Genomic DNA, 21688 nt, shown 5'->3' with positions numbered 1-21688 from the left:
GCATGGAGTCTGTATGAGGGTTTGTACCAACATAGGCCCATTGAAAAAAAAAAACCTCTAGCTACATTTTGGCAAAACTCCTAAAACGTATACACATGCAATACACTGCAGTTCCCAGCTGAAAATGAACACTAGTGACAGTAATAAAATATCTTTTCGTCCCATGTCACACAAATTACGATTACGATTACAGGGGCAGATTATAGATGAATAAAGATGCAGTTCCTTGCACAATTCTATGTTATGACATCAATACACTTTAATACCATAGGCATGATTTGTAAACTAATACATTTTGACATTTGCATCACATAAACAGCTCCATATGTATGGTTTTTCTAAACTAGCTCACCTGTATACAGCACTGCACTTGCACGATTCCCATGAAACATGAGTCACAATAAAATAGTTCAAAGACTTGTAGAATCAAGCTAAAATGTCATGGTTGCTTCTACAAATGTGCTTTTATCTCACGTTTGATCTCTTAATGCCATCTTAATGCCATCCTAAGCTTTAGTGTGGTTGGTATGTTATTTTCAAATGAGCATTAACCTTTTAGTGCCACTCACTGGATATTTTATTTCTGAACTGCTGCAATATGTACAACAACCAAACATCATCATATTCACATTCATCTGTTTTGGACACTTTGAAAGTGCTGTGAAACATGCAAGAAGCAGCGTAATATTATTTTGCAGAAATGTCGCCACAGGCACATTTTTCCAATGAGTCTGGGTTGTTTTGTACACCCCCAGGCAGTGCAGCCCTTGTTGCTTCGATTTACTGTACAGCCTTCTAAAGAACTGAGCAATAGCTAACATACTGTAACTGAAGCCCTAATGGCCATGAAGAAACTCAATGGAACTGGGCACCCAGAGAAAAGTGGTTCATTTTGTATATACATTATGTTTGTTGACACCCTTTGTTTTGAAGTGCTAATTACAGTTGTCTCTACATTCTTGATTTGTTTCCACACACTGTTGCTTTGTAATTTTGAATAGCGTCTTCAGTACTAAAAGCACCAGCCATGAAATTACTGTGCTCCCAAGCAGAGAAAATGAGCTTGTGTTCACACTCCCTGGATGGTGTTCTGTTTTCACATTTCTTTTAATAGTCGCTGTGAATGACATCATACAGTGATCTGGGCACAGTGTTACTGCTTTTTTTGTGAATGCTGTCTTTGAGACCCTTCTGAGCAGTATTAGCAGCTTTTAATTCATGTCGATCAGGTGGGTTCTTTATCTGAATGCTGTACGGAGGCTGTAACTCACACCTGCTGGCATTTGTGACCCTGGAGCTATTCCAGTGGCTTTATTTCATGTCATTAATTGTAGAGTCACCAGCCCCTTGTCTAGCCATTAATGAGAGAACAGAAGGTCTTGTAACAGAGGTCTGTAATGCCATTGAGCAGAAGAGGAATAGCCAGTCTTTCAGTGTGTATAGTATGCTTCTGAATCTAAGCTTCAGTACCTTCAAAGAAATTCTCATTTTGTATACAGCATTTGTTTACCTAAAATTTGTTATTTCTGTAGAAATGTTTAACATTTACAAATATGTTCATGTATCATCATGCATTTAGATGATGTTGGAATTTTTCCCCTTTTTTCAAAGCAAGCTTTCTCACCCTAATGACAGAGAGAGTTTTTGTTACTGTAATATTGCAATTATTCCACTGGAGGCAAGTCTTGACAAACCCAAGTGCATTTTTCCATCAAACATAAACAAAACATAACCTAGACCTTACTTGGCTTGGCATGTCAAAACAATCACAAGAAACATGGCGCTTACCAACAATGGTACAGGGACAATACTTCACAAGGGACATGGCAAATATGAGGGCTTAAATACACAGAGACTAATCACTAAACAAGACACACCTGTGAACATAATCAAGACAATTAACCAATGACAACACAACACATGAGACTAGGGAAGCTTATGACATGATCACATGGGGACATGGGAAACACATGACATAGGAGCACATGGCAAACATGGAAATAGTGCAATGAAAACATAACAATAAGACATGACTAAACTTCAAGATAAAACATGAGCATGAAACAAAACCAAAACTAGACATGACAGATCCCCCCCCTCTATGGGCAGCTCCTCCAAGTCCAGTAGGGTGGTGGAGTGGAGGTGGTACTGGGGGAGGGATGGTGGGCCTGGCCCGTGCAGGGGAACAGGACATGGACCTGGTAATGGCAATGGCGGACGTGGGCCATGGAGCATGTGTGGACCTGGGCTGTGGAGCATGGGCAGACCTGGCTGGCGTGACGCGACCTGGGCCGTGGGGACCAAGGCGGCGCTGGCATTTCAGGGGGCCATGGAGGTGCAGGTAGTTCCAGGGACCGTAGCGGTGCAGGTAGCTCAAGGGAGCATGGCGGTGTAAGTAGTTCAGGGGGCCAGAGAGGTGCAGCCTCCGTGGCAGTAGCAAGGAACCTATATCCCCCCACCCCTCCACCTCCAAATTTTTCTTGGGCAGAGCTATGAGGTTGAGGCCTAGAGCGGGTTCATGGGCTGAGGCAGTCACTGGACTCTGGTCCGGGGCTGGAGCCCCCTCTGGACACTGGTCAGGGGCTGGAGCCATCACTGGACTTTCGTCAGGGGCTGGAGCCATCACTGGACTCTGGTCAGGCGCTAGAGAGGATGCATCAGTGGTGCAAACACACATAATAGCAGTGGCCACAATTGTTAGCTCTGTACACTCAGAAGACTCTAACGTGACCGCCATCTTGGCTGAGGGCTCAGGCGTGGTGGCCATCTTGGCTGAGGGATCAGGCATGGCAGCCATCTTGGCTGAGGGCTCAGGCATGGCTGCCATCTTGTGAAGAGACTCAGGCATGGCAGGTATGACGTGAAGAGTCTCTAACTGAGCAGGCATGACGTGAGGAGTCTCTGGCTGGGCAGGCATGACAAACACACTGACCTAGCTGGCGTGATGTGAACAGTCTCTGGCTGGGCAGGCATGACATGAACAGTCTCTGGCTTTGCTGGCATGACATGAACAGGCTCTGGCTTGGTAGGCATGATGTGAACAGGGTCTGACATGGATAACTCCTGATACGACGATCGGGGTGTGAAGACTCTCTGTGACGGCCATGATGTGACGAGGCTCTGGTGTGGTGGATACTGTGGGATTGTGAAGCCCCTCATCTGCAATTCCCACAGTATAGGGTGATCCGGCCAGAAGTAAGGCATAGTCTATATACTCTGCAAGAGTCCCCAGAGAGTTGTTTTCAGGCATCAAGTACCTTATAAAGTCATTAAGTCTATTATAAAAAATACCCTTAAGGGCCACATCATTGAAATCCACCTGGATAGTCCAAGAAAGTCCTCCACATAACTCAATGGTACGCTTGCCTTGATGTAGACGAAGCAGTGCAACTGCTGGGTTCATGGTTGGAGGTCAAGTATTCTGGAATTATTCCACTGGAGGCAAGTCTTGACGAACCCAAGTGCACTTTATTTCCATCAAACATAAACAAAACATAACATAGACCTTACTTGGTTTGGTTTGGCTTGGCTTGGCATGGCATGGTGCTTACCAACAACGGTACAGGGACAATACTTCACAAGGGACATGGCAAACATGAAGGCTTAAATACACAGAGTCACTAAACAAGACACATCTGTGAACATAATCAAGACAATTAACCAATAATAACACAACACATGAGACTAGGGAAGCACATGACATGATCACATGGGGACATGGGAAACACATGACATGGGAGCACATGGCAAACATGGAAACAAAGCAATGAAAGCATAACAATAAGACATGACTAAACTTCAAGATAACATGAACATGAAACAAAACCAAAACTAGACGTGACAAATATTCATGTCTATTTTGAAATGGTTTCTGTGCTCTGACTGGCATGTATGGGTCATATGGATGCCAGCAGTCTTTGCAGTCCCATCTCCTGAAAAGCAACCCTATCGTCTGGTGTTGCCACTACCGTAAGTTACAGAAGGGTTGGTGCTCCGACAAGGGCCCAGGACACCAGCCTCTTTGGAGCCAAACCAACTCACACTTGCCAACTGATGCATATTGTACACTGCAGAAAACTAGGAAATGTGGAGAGGATTAGATTATTTGACATCTATAAAATCTTTCAACTTGTTCATTGTTTGTTATTTGTGTATTGACTGTACTGTTGCTTTTTTCTTCAGTAAAAGGATTTAAAAGTAATAAATTCATAGTTTGAATGAAATAGAAATACATCCAATATATTTTCTAAATGCGTCTTTTTGATCTTATTGGTCTTATTGATCTCATCTCCTGGTAAACAGACTTCTCTCTGGTGATGTATGTCAGACTTCTCTGATCCTGACTCAAACCCCTCCCTTTTCTTACAATCAACTACAAACTCGCATTCAGATCAGAAGTCCCCGCCCTATATTTTTTCTTTTTTGGTAATCCATTTTATTCAGATGTACGTTACAATATGGAAAAAAAAAGATCTGTTGCTACTTCTATTACATCGCAACGTTAATAAACTAAGGAAACGTTTGTGCAAACAGTGGTTGGTTGTTTCTGTGTTGGACCCCTTCTTATTAAAGTGAGCATTTTTTTTATCAACATCAGTATTGGTATTGATGATACTGGTCTTCATTCATAATATTTAGTAAAAAGATGCCATTAAACACATATTTAAACTACTGTCTTTAAGTCGTTTCCACATTAATTTGGAGATTCAATGTGAAATGACATTTTTTTTTTTTTTTTTTTTATTAGTTGCACTAGACAGCCATAGTTATTATTGATATGACTTTGCAATACAGCAGAATGATATATAATTCATGGTGATGATTGCTTCCTTATTGTATGATTGTGTGTATAGTCTGTATGTTTTGATTTTGTTATTTGTGATTCCTATTCATTTGGAGATAATCATGCTAACCCTCTGTGAATGACATTTTTTCCCACATGAACATGAGTTTGGTCACAGCATATGGTATATGCTGAATGTTATTTTGAGACTCAGCTGCATTTAAAGAGCATGTGAGACTTAAAGGTATTTATTTGCTTGTCCATTAGTTATGGACCAGGTCTTTTGATTTGCTTATCCACTTTATAATACTTCTTTGTGATTATTTATAATAATCCTGACTTGTTTTGTTTATAAACACCTATTTTACTAAGAGGTTTTACAAGATTTGTTGTATACGTGTGTAAAGAAAAAATAATAGTCCACAGTGTTAAGTTAAAATGGAGAAGTCCAATGAGGCAAAGGTGCTATAGATTAAACTTAGTGGTGCTTGAAATTACATGTGTATGTAATGTGTTAATGGTAGAAGAACCTTTTGCAGTTTTGCAGCAGTCGGTGTGATAATTTGTATAAAGTACATCTGTTTATGTGTAAGTAAGGAACAATGGAATTTTACATTTGAGGATATTAGAAATAACTTTAAACGTTTATTTTATCACACCCAATCAGCATGACAAACAGAAAATTACATTTTTGAATTTATTTTAGTGCTTCTATGAGCAATATTACCAGTTTTAAGTGAAATTGTATTCATGAATCTGGATGAATGGGGTTTTAAATCTTGCAATCTGATCTCATCTCTTACAATCTCAACTCTCCCTATTTCATTTTTGTATATTTCATTTATGACTTTGTTTCTCATAATTGCAACTTTATATTTCGGAATGTGACTTTTTATTTTTACTTTATATGTTGCAATGGTTACTTTATATCTCTTGATTGCAACATTATTTTTTTGTAATTGCGACTGTATTTCTTGTAAAGACAACTTTATACTTTAATATGTGATTGATATCTGGCAACTGCAGGATTTTTTTTTTGTGTGTGTGTGTGTGTGTGTTTCTTATTTTAAACTTTATCTTTATTTAATGTCTCTATCTCTCCTCTTCCAAACACACACACATACACTCAGACTGTGGCAGTTGGTGAACTCCATTCTCTCCTCTGTAAAGAAGACTGTTTAATATGCGGCTTTATGAAAATGAGGCCTGGAATACCAGGGGTCACACACACACACGCACACGCACACACACACCACCCACCACCCATTTTCTCAGCTCTATAATGAAAAAACAGCCCCAGGACTGTCTTTAAAGAAGGATTAATGTGGTATTTAATTATTAGGAGTGCAGTGGTTTGTTTACATGGTAATACAAAACATTTTCTGTACAACAGGGGTTCATAAGAGCACTATCAACTTCACAAAACTTCAACACAAAAGAATGAAATTATATTTTTGGAAAGCACTTAGCATACTTAAATTTAGCTGAGTCATTTTGTGAGATTCATCGGTTATATTTGTGCATGCAGCACTCAGCAGAGAGAGTATGTATGTGTGTGAAGTGTAATTACATAAGTTGGCTGAATAAACTAGGCCATTGAAACCCCGTTGTTGGACCTGGATTCCCTCATTTCTGTCTGTTAACCTGTTTACTAAAAATTGTTCATTGAGGTATCACACTAAGATTCTATGCATGTTCTTGTACACAGCAGAGAGCGTGTTTTTGTGATTGGGTACTATGAATGTAGGCTAAGAGGTTGGGGTAGGGTGGAGATTGTGGTGGGTGGGTTTGTGTTTGTTTGTGTGTGTTCCGGTGGTGGGGGTCTGCACTGAACTGTAAATCCCCTATGGGTAGAGATTAGTCTCTGTCTCCAGCTTCTCACTCTCTCCCTCTGTGGGGACAGTGTGGGACAGGGATAGAACACGACATGAAAACTAATGGCACACAGAAGTTATCAGAAGTCTTTCAAGAGAAGGTGGGTAAATCTTCAGAGTGGCTGTTGTGTGTTTGTATGTCTAATTAACAGATTTTGTTGAATGTTTTTAGCTTTAATCATATTTAGCAAGCTGTATATTAATATTGAGCCATATTTATATGCAAATCCTCCAGTTTATAAGAAAGTGTCTGTGTCTGTGTGCACATATGCATACTTGCATGACTCTTAGCATGCTTGTGCACAATGGGGCATTCAGAAAAAGACCTCTTGCTGCTCAAACTCGGAATGTTCTGCCTGCTACTCTATGATCTCATGACCTTAGCTGCCCAAACAAACAGTGAATGTTTGAAAGCTTGTAGGGATGACACAGTGACACAAATTACTAAAACAGGATGAGCTCTTTGACCTCATTGAACTGACTCAATGACTGACACAGATGATGTCAATGACATGTCATTAAACAATCTCATTTTTTTTAATCTTTTTGAGTACTTAAACACAAATATGCATGCGTGTAGTAAGCCCTAACATTACTTATATTGCAAGATAATAACTAACAATCATTTTAATTTAGGTTATTAAAGTTAACTTTTTACATTTAATTACAGTTTAATTGCATTAAATTTATGCAGCAGTGCTCTTTACTCACTTGCACACAAAAAGATACTATATATTTCTGCATCAAACATACTATTACAACTTTTCACACACTTTTTTTATGGACATAATCTGGCATGGATTACAGTTTTTGTTTTTTTTATTCGCTGTGTTACTGTTTTCGCAATTAAAGTGTACATTTTCGAAACTATTAGTATCAAAAACTTAAGTTTAAAACAAATAAGATTTGAGTGAAATGAACTCTTTTCACTGTTCAGTTTTACATTGTGCATAATTGACATAAAATTTATAAAGTTTGTAATTGTAGAAATCTGTCCAGTGAATTTAAAAAGGTGCGTTGAAGATGATGGCCATGTTTTGTGCTAGAGCAGTTTGCTGCCAGTTCTCACTGTATATGACTGTTTCTGTACTATAGTAGACCCTTTTGAGGTTAGATACAGTAATTTGGCAGTCTCTAGCATGGCAAGGCTTCTGTTTACAGTATCGTGTGGCATATTGTAAAAACACAGAAGGAGACAGATGGCATCAAATACAGGAATTTAAAAGATTTAAATTCCTGTATTTGATGCCATCTGTCTTCTTACTTCTGCATCTCTGATCAGTTTGAAGGACACAGTCACTGATTGTTTCATCTCTTTTGTACTCTTCCCTGCTCTATGTTCACGAATTGCAAATGTTCTGCAAATGCGTTCTCTCTCTCTCTCTGTCTCTCTCTCACACACACACTCACTCACTCACTCACTCACTCACTCACTCACTCACTCACTCACACACACACACACACACACACACACACACACACACACACACACACACACACACATTAAGTTTCCATATTTTATAGGGACTTTTTATGGACATAATCATTTTTATACTGTATAAACTGTATGTTATATCCCCTAACCTTAACCTACCCATCACAGAAAACTGTCTGCATTTTTACATTTTCAAAAATTTTATAATTTATTTCATTGATTATGTGTATGTATTAATAATTTCACATTTACAACACTAATTTCATAAAATTATTTCTTTATAAAGTCATGCTTTTCATTGTATATATGTTGCTTCAGATGCAACTTCTGTACAGATCTTGCAGTGTAAAGACGGCTATATTTAATGTGTTACCACATTAATTTTGACTTTATTTTCTAACTTAGTTAATAAATAAAAATCTAGTAATGTCCCTCTGCTGGTAGATTTCAGATGGAATGATGGCTAAATTCCTCAGTAATAAATATCATCATGCAATGATTATAGTGATGCACATACAGTTAGTTTTAACTGTTATAATAATGTAGACCACTGAATGTTGTTAAAATGTTTTAGAATGTAAGAATGTGTACTAATTTACTGTTTATCCCCTCTCATATGTTCAGTATGACCCAGAAAATTCAGGCTTCATCAGTACTGAGCGTTTCCGAGATCTCCTTGCGGCTCATGGATCAGAACTGGACCCTCACAAGCTGGAGGTTCTTCTTGCCCTGGCTGACGGAAATGCTGACGGAAAGATCTGCTACCAGGATTTTGTTAACCTGGTGAGTTCTGCAGATGAACTTGAGGTGAGGTTTGTAGAACTTCTGACCCTGAACTAAAAGCCAAAACATGGAATATTCCACTTGCATGGGAATGCCATCAAATCTGTGGGAAAATCTCAATGCCACCCACCCTCAGTCTCACACCCTCCTTCGCCCTTTTCCCTGTCTCTTTCTCATTCTGACTCAGTCTTTCTTTCACAAATACAGCAACTCTTCAAAGAGTCTATTGTCCACCACAGTGGCTGGAGAATAGAGCTATAGTGCTATAAAGCAATGCAGTGAAACATTGGATCCGATTCTGTGTTTTGATTGGCTGTGGCATGTCATGTGAAAGTGGGACAGCGAGGAATGAGGAGTATGCAGTTGGTGTCTCTACACTGCTATTGTTCCTCTACAGCTCTCATTTTACTGTCCACTATAACAAAGTGAGGACAGTACTTCCAATACTTGCTATACAGTCTGTCTTTTCACTGTGAAAAGACAGATTGTATAGCAAGTATTGGAACGAAAATGTCATTTAGGGGTGAGAAAAAACTGGTAGAAAGAAATGCAAGCGGGAGACTGGAAGGAATGAAGAATTCTATATATACATACATTAAGAGTTATGTTTCACTATTATATGTTAATTGTGATGGAACTCGATTACAGTGTAGCAGCACCACTCCATTATATCTTTTCTAAGAATTCTTTCTTTCCTTCAGCCTTACAGTCTCTCAGCTGGATGTAGTACCATGGTGCCCCAACAGTGTAGCATGGCACAGAAATCACTGTTTGTGTGTGTACTGTGTAAATCCCATATTGTTTGACTTTTCCCTGTGTGGTGTCCATGGAAACAGCCAACACAATGATCTTCCACATATCATTATGCCACAGAAAAGCGAAGCACAGGGAACACTTAATGTCTGTTTGTTTTTGTGGGGAATGTGTGAAGTCTGTATCAGGTGTGTGTATAAAGAGTTGCACAGAGACTGCAACTGTTAATATGAGTTGTTTTATTAAAGCTGATGGGTAACAGGAGGAAGAAATGAACCACATGAATATTTTGTTAAAGTAAGAAATTCCACACTGAAACATTTCTACATATACTTTGAAGATTTGCAATTTGAAGACTGCATTTTTACCATTTCCAGGTTAATACATTAATATTAATGTATTATGAGTAAACTTATTAATAATGAACAGTAGTTTATTAATAAATCAATATTAACCTATTTACCATTGATGTTCATTATAAAACGATTAGTTCCTGTCCTTGTTTCAATAGCTGTGTTTTATTCACGATAAAACACGGCTATGGCCCGATGGTTCTGTGTATCACTGCACAACACCCTTAGCAACCACTCTTAGCAACGTAAACTGTATGTTCTCAATTGATATTGTTTATTGAAGCTTACTGTATTATGAAGAAGAGTATTGTGAGAAAAAGAGTGAAGGAGTTTATTACCTGCATTCAGATTTAGCATTTTCCTTCAGGTCAGTCCTATGTTCATAATAAAAATCTGTTTAAATGTCCGATGTATTATCTGTCCTTTTAACAGTTAAGGAGTTTGCCCACGACTGACAGCGCTAGTCATAGCATTTGTCAGTTGCGTCTTGTTCCGTGTTCACAACAGTTCAGTCTTTTCAATGTAAAAGTCTTCGCTACTGACTGACACACTCATAAAGACAGTATTTGCCACCATCTAATGGCGTAATAATGTAACTTCTGTTGCTGTTCATGGTCAGGGACCAATTTTTCTGGCAGAAGGAAGGCTTTAGTGAAAGTTTACTTCATGAAAGTTGCATTTTTACATATTTTTGGCTTTAATATTTGTTTTATAAAAGCAATAAGGTACTCAAGGCTAGTGCTGTATCATGAATAAGTCACGGCTGAAGGGGTTGCAGGCACTTCACGTCGTGCCTAAAAATGCCCTTCAGCCATGACTTATTCACGATACAGCACAGCCTCTCGTACCTTATTGCTTACTTATTGTAAAGTGTTACTAAAAGTAGCTTTTTAGACACTTAATGGAGTAGTACCATGGTATTCTTTTAAAGTATCCTGCAGTAAATACCTGCTAATTATTCAGTATCATAGTACATATGAAAAAAACATAATACTATTTAATGCCATTACTGTACCATGGTAAGACCACAGTACAAGTTTGGGTATGGTAAGATGTTTTTGAATGTCTGTTTTGTTCACCAAGGGCAGGCTGCATTTATTTAATCAAAAATACAGTAAAAACAGTAATATTGTGAAATATTATTACTGTTTTTGAATGTCTGTTATGCTCACCAAGGGCAGGCTGCATTTATTTAATCAAAAATACAGTAAAAACAGTAATATTGTGAAATATTAAAATTTACATTTTTTATTCTATTTTTCTATTTTTTTTTTATTTATTTTTTTTAATGTCATTTATTCTTGTGATGGCAAAGCTGAATTTTCAGCAGCCATTACACCAGTCTTCAATGTCGTATGAATCTTCAGAATCATTCTAATATGCTGATTTGGTGCTCAAGTAACATTTCTTATTATCACAGATGAAAATTTTTGTGCTGCTTCAATTTTTGTGGAAACTGTGATTGCTTTTTGTTCATGATTCTTTGATGAATAGAAATGTTTAAAAGAACAGCATTTATTTGACTGTCTTTACTGATTATCTTTACTCTCACCTTTGATCAATTTGATGAATCCTTGCTGAATATAAGTATTAATTTCTTTAAAAAAGAAATGACCTCCAACTTTTTGAACTGTAGTCTATATTAAAGCTGGCCAGTGTGTATGTATTTTGTTTTGTTTTTGCCTGTGTGCATGTGTATATCTATATTGACCAAACAGGTACTAATGTAATATCAGTAGAAACGGCTTGCAGATGGTTGTGTGCACATTTCCATGTACAGAAACTCATATAAGATGAGCTGTTATCTCGGTAGGGACCTGCGGTCAGCATTTCCCAGTTTTTTCACAAAGTTGGATTCATTCCTATATTTAAAAGAGTAAACTGTTTTTGTAGCTTTACTGTGTGAAGCATGTAACACTGTAAGCTTTGTAGGTCAGCTTAGTCATAAGTTTTAAACTATTTCATTTGATCCCATTGTGACAGCGAAGGCAACATCTTCAGGGGCTTTCCAGCTAAATTTCATCATCCTACTCAGGGCCTCTTCCACAACTTACATAATGCATGACCTGTATTCCTGATCAGGAGCCTGGCATGGGATAAAAGAACATTCCAGGTTTTTGAGGAAGGCTTTTTGCCTCAGCGGTGAAAAGCTTGTTTGAACTGCATTGTCTCATGCACACAAACGCACTCACAAAATCACTTACACACTGTTTGTTACACAGCTGCTCTGAGACTTGTTGATGAGTGTGGAATCTTTAATCGGTTGCTAAGTGACAACAGTGGCATTCTGTCTGTGGCAGAGGAGGGGGGCGTGGGATGTGGGACGGGGTGCACTGTCAAAGACAAAAAGACAGATCATAGACGAATTACATCATGGACATTTCTAAATAAACAGGTGAATTAGTGTAGTCACATGAAAAAAAAAAAAAAAAAAACATCTATAAAGATTATTAAGGATTACAGAAAATGTCCTGACAAATGAAGAAATTGTGTGACAACCTGTATCAGTGAAAAAGTGAAAGGTTTGCCAATAAAAGTATTGTTCAGTGTATATACAAACTTACAGGACTGAGGGACTATATCAATACTGATTTACTATCTTTGGTTACTGATACATGTTTACATGCGTATTCATAGTAAAATGTAAAATATTCATAGTAAACATGATTGTTCAATTTTTATGTGTGATGTTTTTTCAGATGAGCAACAAACGTTCGAACAGTTTCCGTCGAGCGATCCTGCAGGGGAGTCGGCAGCTCAGGAATTCCGCACTGAGAGAGGAAGTAGGCTTGGGTCTGTCTCGGAGACTCGTGCGTCATGTTGCTTATGAAACTTTGCCCAGAGAGGTGGACCGCAAATGGTACTTTGACAGTTACACCTACTGTCCACCACCATGGCTTATGCTGGTCATCACTATAGCAGAGGTTAGAATGAACTTTACTATTGAAGATTATTAAAAGAAATAATTATTCTCTACTGTTTCTATGAGACTTCTGAGTTGTTTTTTTTATTGAAATGCAAAACGTATCTGAAGATACTTTGGTCCCACGTTATATTAGCTGTCTTTTACTATGTAGTAAAAATGATGTTGTACCATGGTACAATTGTGTTCATGTTGTATTGTAAAACACTTTTGCTGCTATTGAGGTGGGATAAAGGTAAGATTAGAGAGACAGGTTTGGTGGTTTGGTTAGGTTAGGTGGATTAAGTGGTAGAGTTTTTTTTTTTTTTTTTCTATCAACACTTGAATGTGGGTAAGTTTCATTACAAAAAAAAAAAAAAAACATTTTGAAAAAATCTGAGAAAAATCACATTTTTGTCAGACTATGTCAGGATTGGTTTCAGAATGATGATCAAAACATAGATGGAGTAAATCAATTCAGTCAACACCCCCAAAGCTTGCACAGTCCTATATCTCCTCTTGGGTCGACATTTCATTTGGTAATGTTAGGCAGTTTTGATTTATATGCTGATTAATGTTTGATGATCGCATTATTTTACATGTGCATGAGCAATGCTTCTATCGCTTGTCAAGCTCCTCTGGCAGAGGAGATTGAGACGGGCATGTCCCTTTCGCAGCTTTCATCTGGCGCACAGTGCTTTCACTCAGGACCCAGAAACACTGTAAACTTATGTTAAATATGTCTCGATGGGTCCTGCAGATTATAAAAAGATGGTCCAGAATTCTGTTTGATTCTCGTCCACCTCGCTTCAACAGACACCTATCCCTGGTAGTCAGCCCCAAGCAGGCTTAGGTGCTGAAACAGGAGGTTCAGTCTCTCTTGGCGAAAGAGGCCATAGAACGTATTCCTCTTCCTGAGAGAGATCCATGTTTTACAGCCAGCACTTCATAGTTCCTAAGAAGTATGGGGGGTCCCCCTTAGATCTTCAGCAGTTAAACCGTACTCTGAGGACGTACAGGTTCAGGATGTTAACCATCAGCCTTATTGTGACTCAAATCAGATCTGAGGACTGGTTTGTCACAATAGATCTAGAGAACACGTACTTTCATATATCCATCCTTCCTCAACACAAGAAGAAGCTTACTAGTATTGGGTTCTTCCTTTGAGCCTAGCATTGTCACCTCACACCTTCACAATGGGTATGGATGCAGCTCTGGCTCCATTGCGACTCCAGGGCATCCGTATACTCAACTATATTGACGACTGATAAATTCTAGCATAGTGTGAAAAGATGGCGGCTCGGCATCGAGATGTCATCCTCACACACATAAGGTGCTTGGGGTTAAGACTGAACACCAAGAAGAGTGTGATTTCCCAATTACAGAGGACCACTTTTCTAAGAGTAGTTTGGGACTCCACTACGATGAAGGCATGACTGTCTCCTGCTCATATCGAGTTGATCCTTATAGCCATAGGCAGGATCAAACTAGGCCAAGTCGTCACTGTAAAATAGTTTCAAAGACTGTTGGGACTCATGGCAGCTGCATCCAACATAATTTCTTTTGGCCATTGCAATGGTGGCTCAAGCCCAAGGAGTTTTCTCAGAGGGGCAACTCATTTTGCATCATCAAGGTTATGTGCAGATGTCTTTGTACCAAATGATGTGGAAGAAGCCTTGGTTCTTGTCCCAGGGACCTGTGTTGAGGGTCTCTTACCATCACAAGACGCTAACGACAGATGCATCCCTCACAGGCTGGGGTGCGGTCCTAGATGGCCGCTCAACTCGGGATCTGTGGAGGGGTCATCATCTCTCGTGGCACATAAATTGCCTGGAGATTGATGGCTGAATTTCTGGCACTGAGGTACTTCCTCCCGGACCTCAGAGCCTATCATGTTCTTGTCCGATCAGACAATACATCGGTAGTCTCATACATAAATCCTCAGTGGGGTCTGCGGTCGCGCCCTCTTTGCAGACTGGTACACCAAATACTTCTCTGGACTCAGGGCAAGCTGCTCTCCTGGGTACCTGAATTTGGGAGCAGACATCCTAGAGAGAGTTCGCCAGGACAGGGTTTGTCTACTGCTATTAGAACCGCGCTGGCCGGCCCAAGTATAGTTCTCGAACCCGTTGTCTCTCCTGGACGGTTCTCCTTGGGAGATTATCAATGTTAATGATAATGATATGTTTCTTGAGCACCAAATCAGCACATAAGAAAAGTTTTTGAAGGATCATGAGACACTAAATACTGGAGCAATGGCTGCTGAAAATTCAACAACAATTCAACAAAAATAGAAAAAAATATCATTTTAAATTGTTATATTTCACAGTATTACTGTATTTACAATCAAATTAATGCAGCCTGGGTGGGCATAAAATACTTTAAAAACACATTGAAAAATTTTACTGACCCCTAACTTTTGAACAGTAATGTACAGGTCGGTGTACTGTATATGTGTTAGCAAGGTTGCAGACAGACAGATGAAGATCAGGATAAAGTTCAAATGCAGAGTTTAGTAATAATCCAACAGGCAAATAACAGAAGTTTACAAACGAGACCGCACAAACACTCTGCTGCTGATGACAGATTAGTGTCCATGGAAACTGATGAGTGACAGGAAACTCAAACAAAGGAACATATGTGGCTAATAAAAACAAACTAAAAGTCCAAGAAAACTGAAACTAACTGAATATAAGTGTGACATTACGCCCACTCTGAAAAGGTGCAACCTCACACCGCAACAACAGACAAGGGAGGGAAGGTGGGGGCTTTGGAGGTGGGCAAGGAGGTGTGGGGAAGGGATGACAGGAGGAGGACTACAACTGAACCCCGGCAGTGATGATGGAGAGTGTCCAATGCAGCAGACCCAGAGCTCAGCAGTGATGACAGCCCATGGTGGAGTTGAGTGAAGGAGGAGCCAAGATGTTGCTATGGCCGACGACATCTGGGGGACGACCATCGGAGAAGGAGCCGATGGATCCCAGGGCAAGACGGAGAGCTGATAGTACTGAGCAACATCGTTTCACGTTGCTGAAAGGCATTCCCACTGAAGACAAAGGGCTGCAAGCATCCAGCAGAGGTGGGGCTAGAGGACTGGCTGAGCTTTGTGGTGAGGGGGATAGAGGTAAGCTTGATGTGATCAATAAAGGCAACTCCACTTCCCAACAAGCCAACAAATTGGTCTCAGTTCTGTCTTAAAACAGTGATGATTCAGAACAAACAGATAATACCGGGTGGGATAGGGTGGGAGGCAGTACCTCCATGTCCAATTCCAGAATTCAGTCTGCCACTGATGTCGTTGGCTTACACCCTTGGTCAGACTCACTCTGGGGCTCCGGCTCCGATGGTCGGCGCTGTCCCTTCCTCTTTGGGCTCTGGCTCACTCATCACGGCGGGCGGTTGCTCTCTGTCTGCGGGGTGCTCTAGCGATTTCTCCACAGTTGAGGGTGGTGGTGGGCTGGGCTCTGGGTCTTGCTGTGTCCTGGATCAGTGACAGATGCTCTCTACAGCATGGTGGTAGTTGACCCTGATCCAGAACAGTGATTTGAGGGTCTTGTCGTCGTAGGGGCAGGTGACGGCAAGACGGGAGAATTGTTCTGTGAAGTTTAAAAGGTTGTGGCTGTTCTGGGCCACTGCAGCAAACTTAGCAACATAATCATTTTCTTGGGCCGGTCTTTTGTTAGCAAGGTTTAATAATAAACCGACAGGCAAATAACAGAAGGTAGTAGCAACAATTTTCACAAACGAGACCGGACAAACACTGAGTGAAGGTGAGGAACTTAAATATACATTGTGATGAACTAAATGATGAACAGCTGTGATGACAGATTAGTGTCCATGGAAACTAGGGATTAAGGCTGCCCCCTAATAGTCGACTAACCGTTAGTCGACGAAAATATTATTAGTCGCTTAGTTGTAGAAAAAAAATTCATAGGAAGAATCCTTGAATTTGAGAATGCGAATACAGGAGGACCGTTGTGTGATACCCGTCAACAGTCAGGGGCTGTGTTTTTCCATTCTACTGCACTACTTTTCCATTGTTTTTCTGTGTGAACATGAGCTAGAAGGACTTGCATGACTGTTGCGTCACGTCTCACACATGACATGGCATTCTAAAAACACAGCGCTCAAGTGGAAACAAGTTCAACTTTTAAAAAAACTTGTCTGTAGACCTTGTGCTTTTTTTTCATTCCACTGACCTGCTTCTCGTGTTTTTAAGAGCAAAAACGCGTTCTGTGTGAACCGGCCCTCACTCTCTACTCTCTAGCGCATGCAGCAGGTACCACAGCAACAGAAGCCTCCTCCAGGTCCTAGTGCCGCCCGGTAGAATGTTATATTTATTTGGTTGGGGGTGCTGTTGTTATACTAATTAAATTTGTAAAAATGTAGAATAAACAAATTACTTGAAGTTACTTCTGTTTCTGAATAAATAAAGCAGTAATTGATGTCATAAATCATAAGCATGACACTTTAAATAAACAAATATGACAATTTAAATAATTTTACATAGTTTATTAATCTGTAATAAAATTTTAATAAATGGATGATGAAAATAACTTGAATCCAAGGAGCTCTAAAATAATTGTAGATTTTTTTTTTTTTTTAAGCTAAAGACAGCATCAACTGAAGTCGTGCCATCTGCACTTCATGTTCAGACAACTCCATTGCTGTAGATCACCTACAAATGTTAAATCCCAAAATAAAATATTTAGGTTACTGCATCTGTCTGTGGGGAAAAAAATTTGACTGATTTTATTGTTATTTTCAGAGCATTTAATGTACTCTTATTATAAAAAGAACTTTACTAACATTTATTTATTTTTAACAAGTACCTTTTGGTAAGAAGACCTCAGAACTCTGAAACCAGAATGAAAAAAGTTTTTGCTCAATACTAACTGAAAAGAAAAATAATTCATTAATCCGTTAAAATGCTTCCTCTGTATCACACTGTTTTGGAGGACAGCACAAGTGTCACACATCAGTAACAGCCTCTTACTTACCACATCTTCCTCAGGTTGTTGTCTTTATATATTACGGACTGCAGCTGAACCGCTGGGTTCTGCAGGTGTCATCGCCGTACTTCCTGAAGGGCCCATTGCCATACCATCCGCAGCTCCGAGCTCAGGCCTGGCGCTATTTTAGCTACATCTTCATGCACGCTGGGTGAGTTACACATTAGCTATGTATGTCATTACAGTATACAGTGATTGATTATGTTAATGAACATAAAATATTGATATGACTTCAAATTATTTTATTATCTTAAATGAAGATTAGCTTAAAATTATGTTAAAATAAACTCTGAGTTTCAGAGTAGGATTAGAGTTGACAAAACCAAATAAATCCAAACCAGTTTAGATCAGGTTCAGTGTTCTCACAGCACTCACTATAAATGTTCTCTGTCAACTCAGGGCTTGCTTCAGAATTTATTATTCTGTATAAATTGATTTATATGTTTCAGAATTTATAATGAACTCTGGAGTGTGACATCTGCAGTGAACAGCCAATCAAATGAAATATGGAGAGAGTCAGTTTGATTCACTTCTCGCAAGCTCATTTAACTTCTCTTCTGAAGATTAAGAGATTTTTATAGGAAATATCAAGAATCTAAGTATACATTTATAAGGCAAGATGAAATATTGCTACTGCTGCTGCTGCAAAGTTTGAGAAGACAGCTGAAAGAAAATATTTGACAGTCAATCAATGCTTATGAATCAACTAAATTAGTTATTTGTTTATACAGTATAGGTTCACAATGAGCTTAAAAGAAAACATATAAGCTTTTTAGGGGCTATTCTAAAAATCTTTTATTTTTATGTATATATTTATATTTAAATATATAAATTGTCAAAATATAACTTCAAAGTATAACTGCATTTGTCAAAATATAACTGCTTACAATGGAGAATATAAAATATTAAACATATTTTATCTAATATAAATATATATTCATATAAATTAAATATAAATAATTAGCAGAGTGTAAATCCATATGTAAATTAGGAAGCAGCAATTTTGTGTTGAGAAATACTTTGAAGATTTTTTAAATCAGGTCAATACATTTTATAAATTACCAAAAGTCTCAATCAATACACCAGTATCATGCAATCCTTCATTTAAGCCTTCTCAGATTGATGGAGCTTTTTCAGGATAGAGGAAAAAGGGTCTATGCTGTATTTGAGATCTCTATATGTATATAGAGGATCAATTTGCATCTTTTTTGCAACTAAAAAATACATTTGCACTCCAGTAGTCTCACTTCTTCCATTATTTGCATATTATTCATGATCTTTTATCTTCTAATCCTGAAACTAGAAATTTGGTATCTCGTTTTGTTCATGCTTTTACAACACCTATATGCACCAACCACCTTAAAATAGCCTGGTCTACTGAACTGATCGATGACGTGTCTGATGTGATCTGGGAAGAAGACCTGTCGAGAATAAAGAGCTGTTCTTTAAATTCGAGATATAAATTAATCTAGTTCAAAGTTATACACCGCATTCATTACTCCAAAACTAGATTGAACAAAATATTTCCCTCCATATCTTCTCAATGTGATAGGTGCAAGATGGTGGAGGGCACATTGGTACATTTATTTTGGTTTTGCCCTATTTTGTATGATTTTTGGTCTAACATTTTTTAATTGTTTTCAAGTGTATACAGAATTAACATTCAACCTGACCACAATCTAGCTATTTTTGGCTATTCTGATGTAATGGATACTATCCCTTATACTCACCAGCACGCTCTAATGGTAGGCTTAATTGCAGCCAAAAAAGTAATACTCCTCAATTGGAAAACTTCACAAGCCCCTTGTTTCCAGAAATGGCTAAATAATATGCTTTATATTATCCAAATGGAACAGTTACATTTTGGTGAGCTAGGCTCACAAAAAAAGATTTGAAACCACATGGGGACCTCTCTTGAGACTGTTGGAAGTTTAACAAGGATATATTCTATAATCCTCCCCTTCTATTTATTTATTTATTTTTTAATTTGTGTATGTCTATTTTCTTCCCCTGTGGTGAAGTATCTGATTTACAAAACAATTGTGAATATTGTCAGTTATGTTTATATTCTCAATAATTATTTTGTATATATTTGCTGACTGAGGCAATCTAGGTGTAATGATGGGTCGACAGAATGTGGATCCATTTGCAGCTAGTTTATTAAAAGTACTTACAGAGTAGACAGGGCAAAGGCAGAGGCATAAACAGTAACAGGCAATGGTCGGGGCAGGCGGCAGACAAACAGAGTCAGGGTACAGGCAAGGATCAGGGCAGGCAGCAAACAATCACAGTCCAGGAAACAGGCAAAGATCAGGGTAGGCAGCAAAGGGTCGCAGGGAATAAACAGTCCAATCGGTAACAGATAAACAGTCCACAGAAAAACGCTCAGAAATGATCACCTCGGCAAATCAAGACTTCGCGATGTGTGTGTGTGAGTGTGTCTTATATAGTGTGAGTGTGATGCGGTGCAGGTGTGTGTGCAATCAGTCCCAGGAGTGAGGGCCCATGGGAAACGTAGTCCGAATGAGAACTGATCAGTATTCCGGTGATGGCTCCCTCCGGTGGTCCGGAGGAGGGGCGAAGGAGCCATATTCGTGACAGAGCCCCCCCCCTGTGAGCGGCTCCAGACGCGAGGAAGCGGACGCCGGGGTCTACCACGTGGTCGAGGGGCCGGTCTCTCCGGGTGCGTCCGATGAAATTCCTCTGTGAGTGAGGGGTCCAGGATATCATCCGCATTGACCCAGGATCGCTCCTCCGGGCCGTACCCCTCCCAGTCGGCTAAGTATTGTAGTCTCCTACCCCGGCGCCTGGAGTCGAGCAGCTCTCGTACTTGATAGGCTTCCTCGCCTTCAATCATCAAGGGTGGGGGGGAGCGGACCTCGGCTCCCTCTGGCTCCCCTCTCGGACCCCCGGAGGGTTTCAGCAGCGAAACATGAAAAGTGGGAGAGACACGGTAATTAGCAGGCAAGTCTAAACGAAATGATACTGGGGTGATTTGTTTGATAATTTGAAAGGGCCCTACAAACCTGGGACTGAGTTTCCTGCATGGAAGTCTTAGCCGGAGGTCTCTGGTGGACAGCCAAACCCATTGTCCCACGGCGTACTGGGGATTGGGACGTCGGTGACGATTGGCCTGCATCTCCTGCCTTCTTACGGCGCGTTGTAGGTGATGGTGAGCTTGGTCCCAGGTTTCTTCGCTTCTTTGCATCCATTCAGTAACAGACGGTAGATTGGATGGTTCACCAGACCAAGGAAATAATGGAGGTTGGAAGCCCAAGATGCACTGAAAGGGCGTGACACCAGTGGCAGGTTTCTGTAGGGAGTTTTGGGCGTACTCCGCCCAGAGCAGATAACGGCTCCAGTCGGTCTGGTTGCGCTGGCAGTAGGTGCGTAAGAATCGTGTTAATTCTTGGTTCATGCGCTCTGTTTGGCCATTGGATTCTGGATGGTACCCTGAAGTGAGGCTGACGTTGATATTGAGACTCTTGAAGAAGGATGACCAGACTCGAGATGTAAACTGTGGGCCCCTGTCTGATACAATGTCCTCAGGTAGTCCATAGAAACGGAACACATAATTGCATAGAAGCTCAGCTGTTTCGAATGCTGTGGGTAGCTTGGCCAGTGGTATGAGTCTGCATGCTTTTGAGAAACGGTCGATGACTGTGAGTATGGTGGTGTGGCCCTGGGATTCTGGGAGATCCGTGACAAAATCAATGGCTATGTGAGACCAGGGACGTTGAGGAATGGGTAATGGTTGTAACAGTCCAGCTGGCGCTTGGTGTGAAGCCTTGGT

General features: G+C 39.8%; 1 protein-coding gene across 5 annotated transcripts in view; it reads left to right on the top strand.

Moving 5' to 3' along the window:
- Positions 1–21688, top strand: part of rhbdl3 (rhomboid, veinlet-like 3 (Drosophila)) — a 75915-nt gene that overhangs the window by 23447 nt on the left and 30780 nt on the right. For 3 of the 5 annotated variants that reach the window (XM_051897440.1, XM_051897442.1, XM_051897444.1), the window contains 3 exons: positions 8717–8899; positions 12681–12905; positions 17898–18046. In XM_051897440.1, the coding sequence (XP_051753400.1) occupies positions 8717–8899; positions 12681–12905; positions 17898–18046 (557 nt within the window). Of the gene's footprint in view, positions 1–6571; positions 6759–8716; positions 8900–12680; positions 12906–17897; positions 18047–21688 lie in introns of those variants that run through there. The other 2 variants (XM_051897443.1, XM_051897441.1) reach the window with 2 other exon arrangements.

The sequence above is a fragment of the Ctenopharyngodon idella genome, chromosome 6, assembly GCF_019924925.1.
Source record: "Ctenopharyngodon idella isolate HZGC_01 chromosome 6, HZGC01, whole genome shotgun sequence".
NCBI lineage: Eukaryota > Metazoa > Chordata > Actinopteri > Cypriniformes > Xenocyprididae > Ctenopharyngodon > Ctenopharyngodon idella.
The sequence above is the reverse complement of the archived record's forward strand: the minus strand, read 5'-3'. Positions and strand labels throughout refer to the sequence as shown.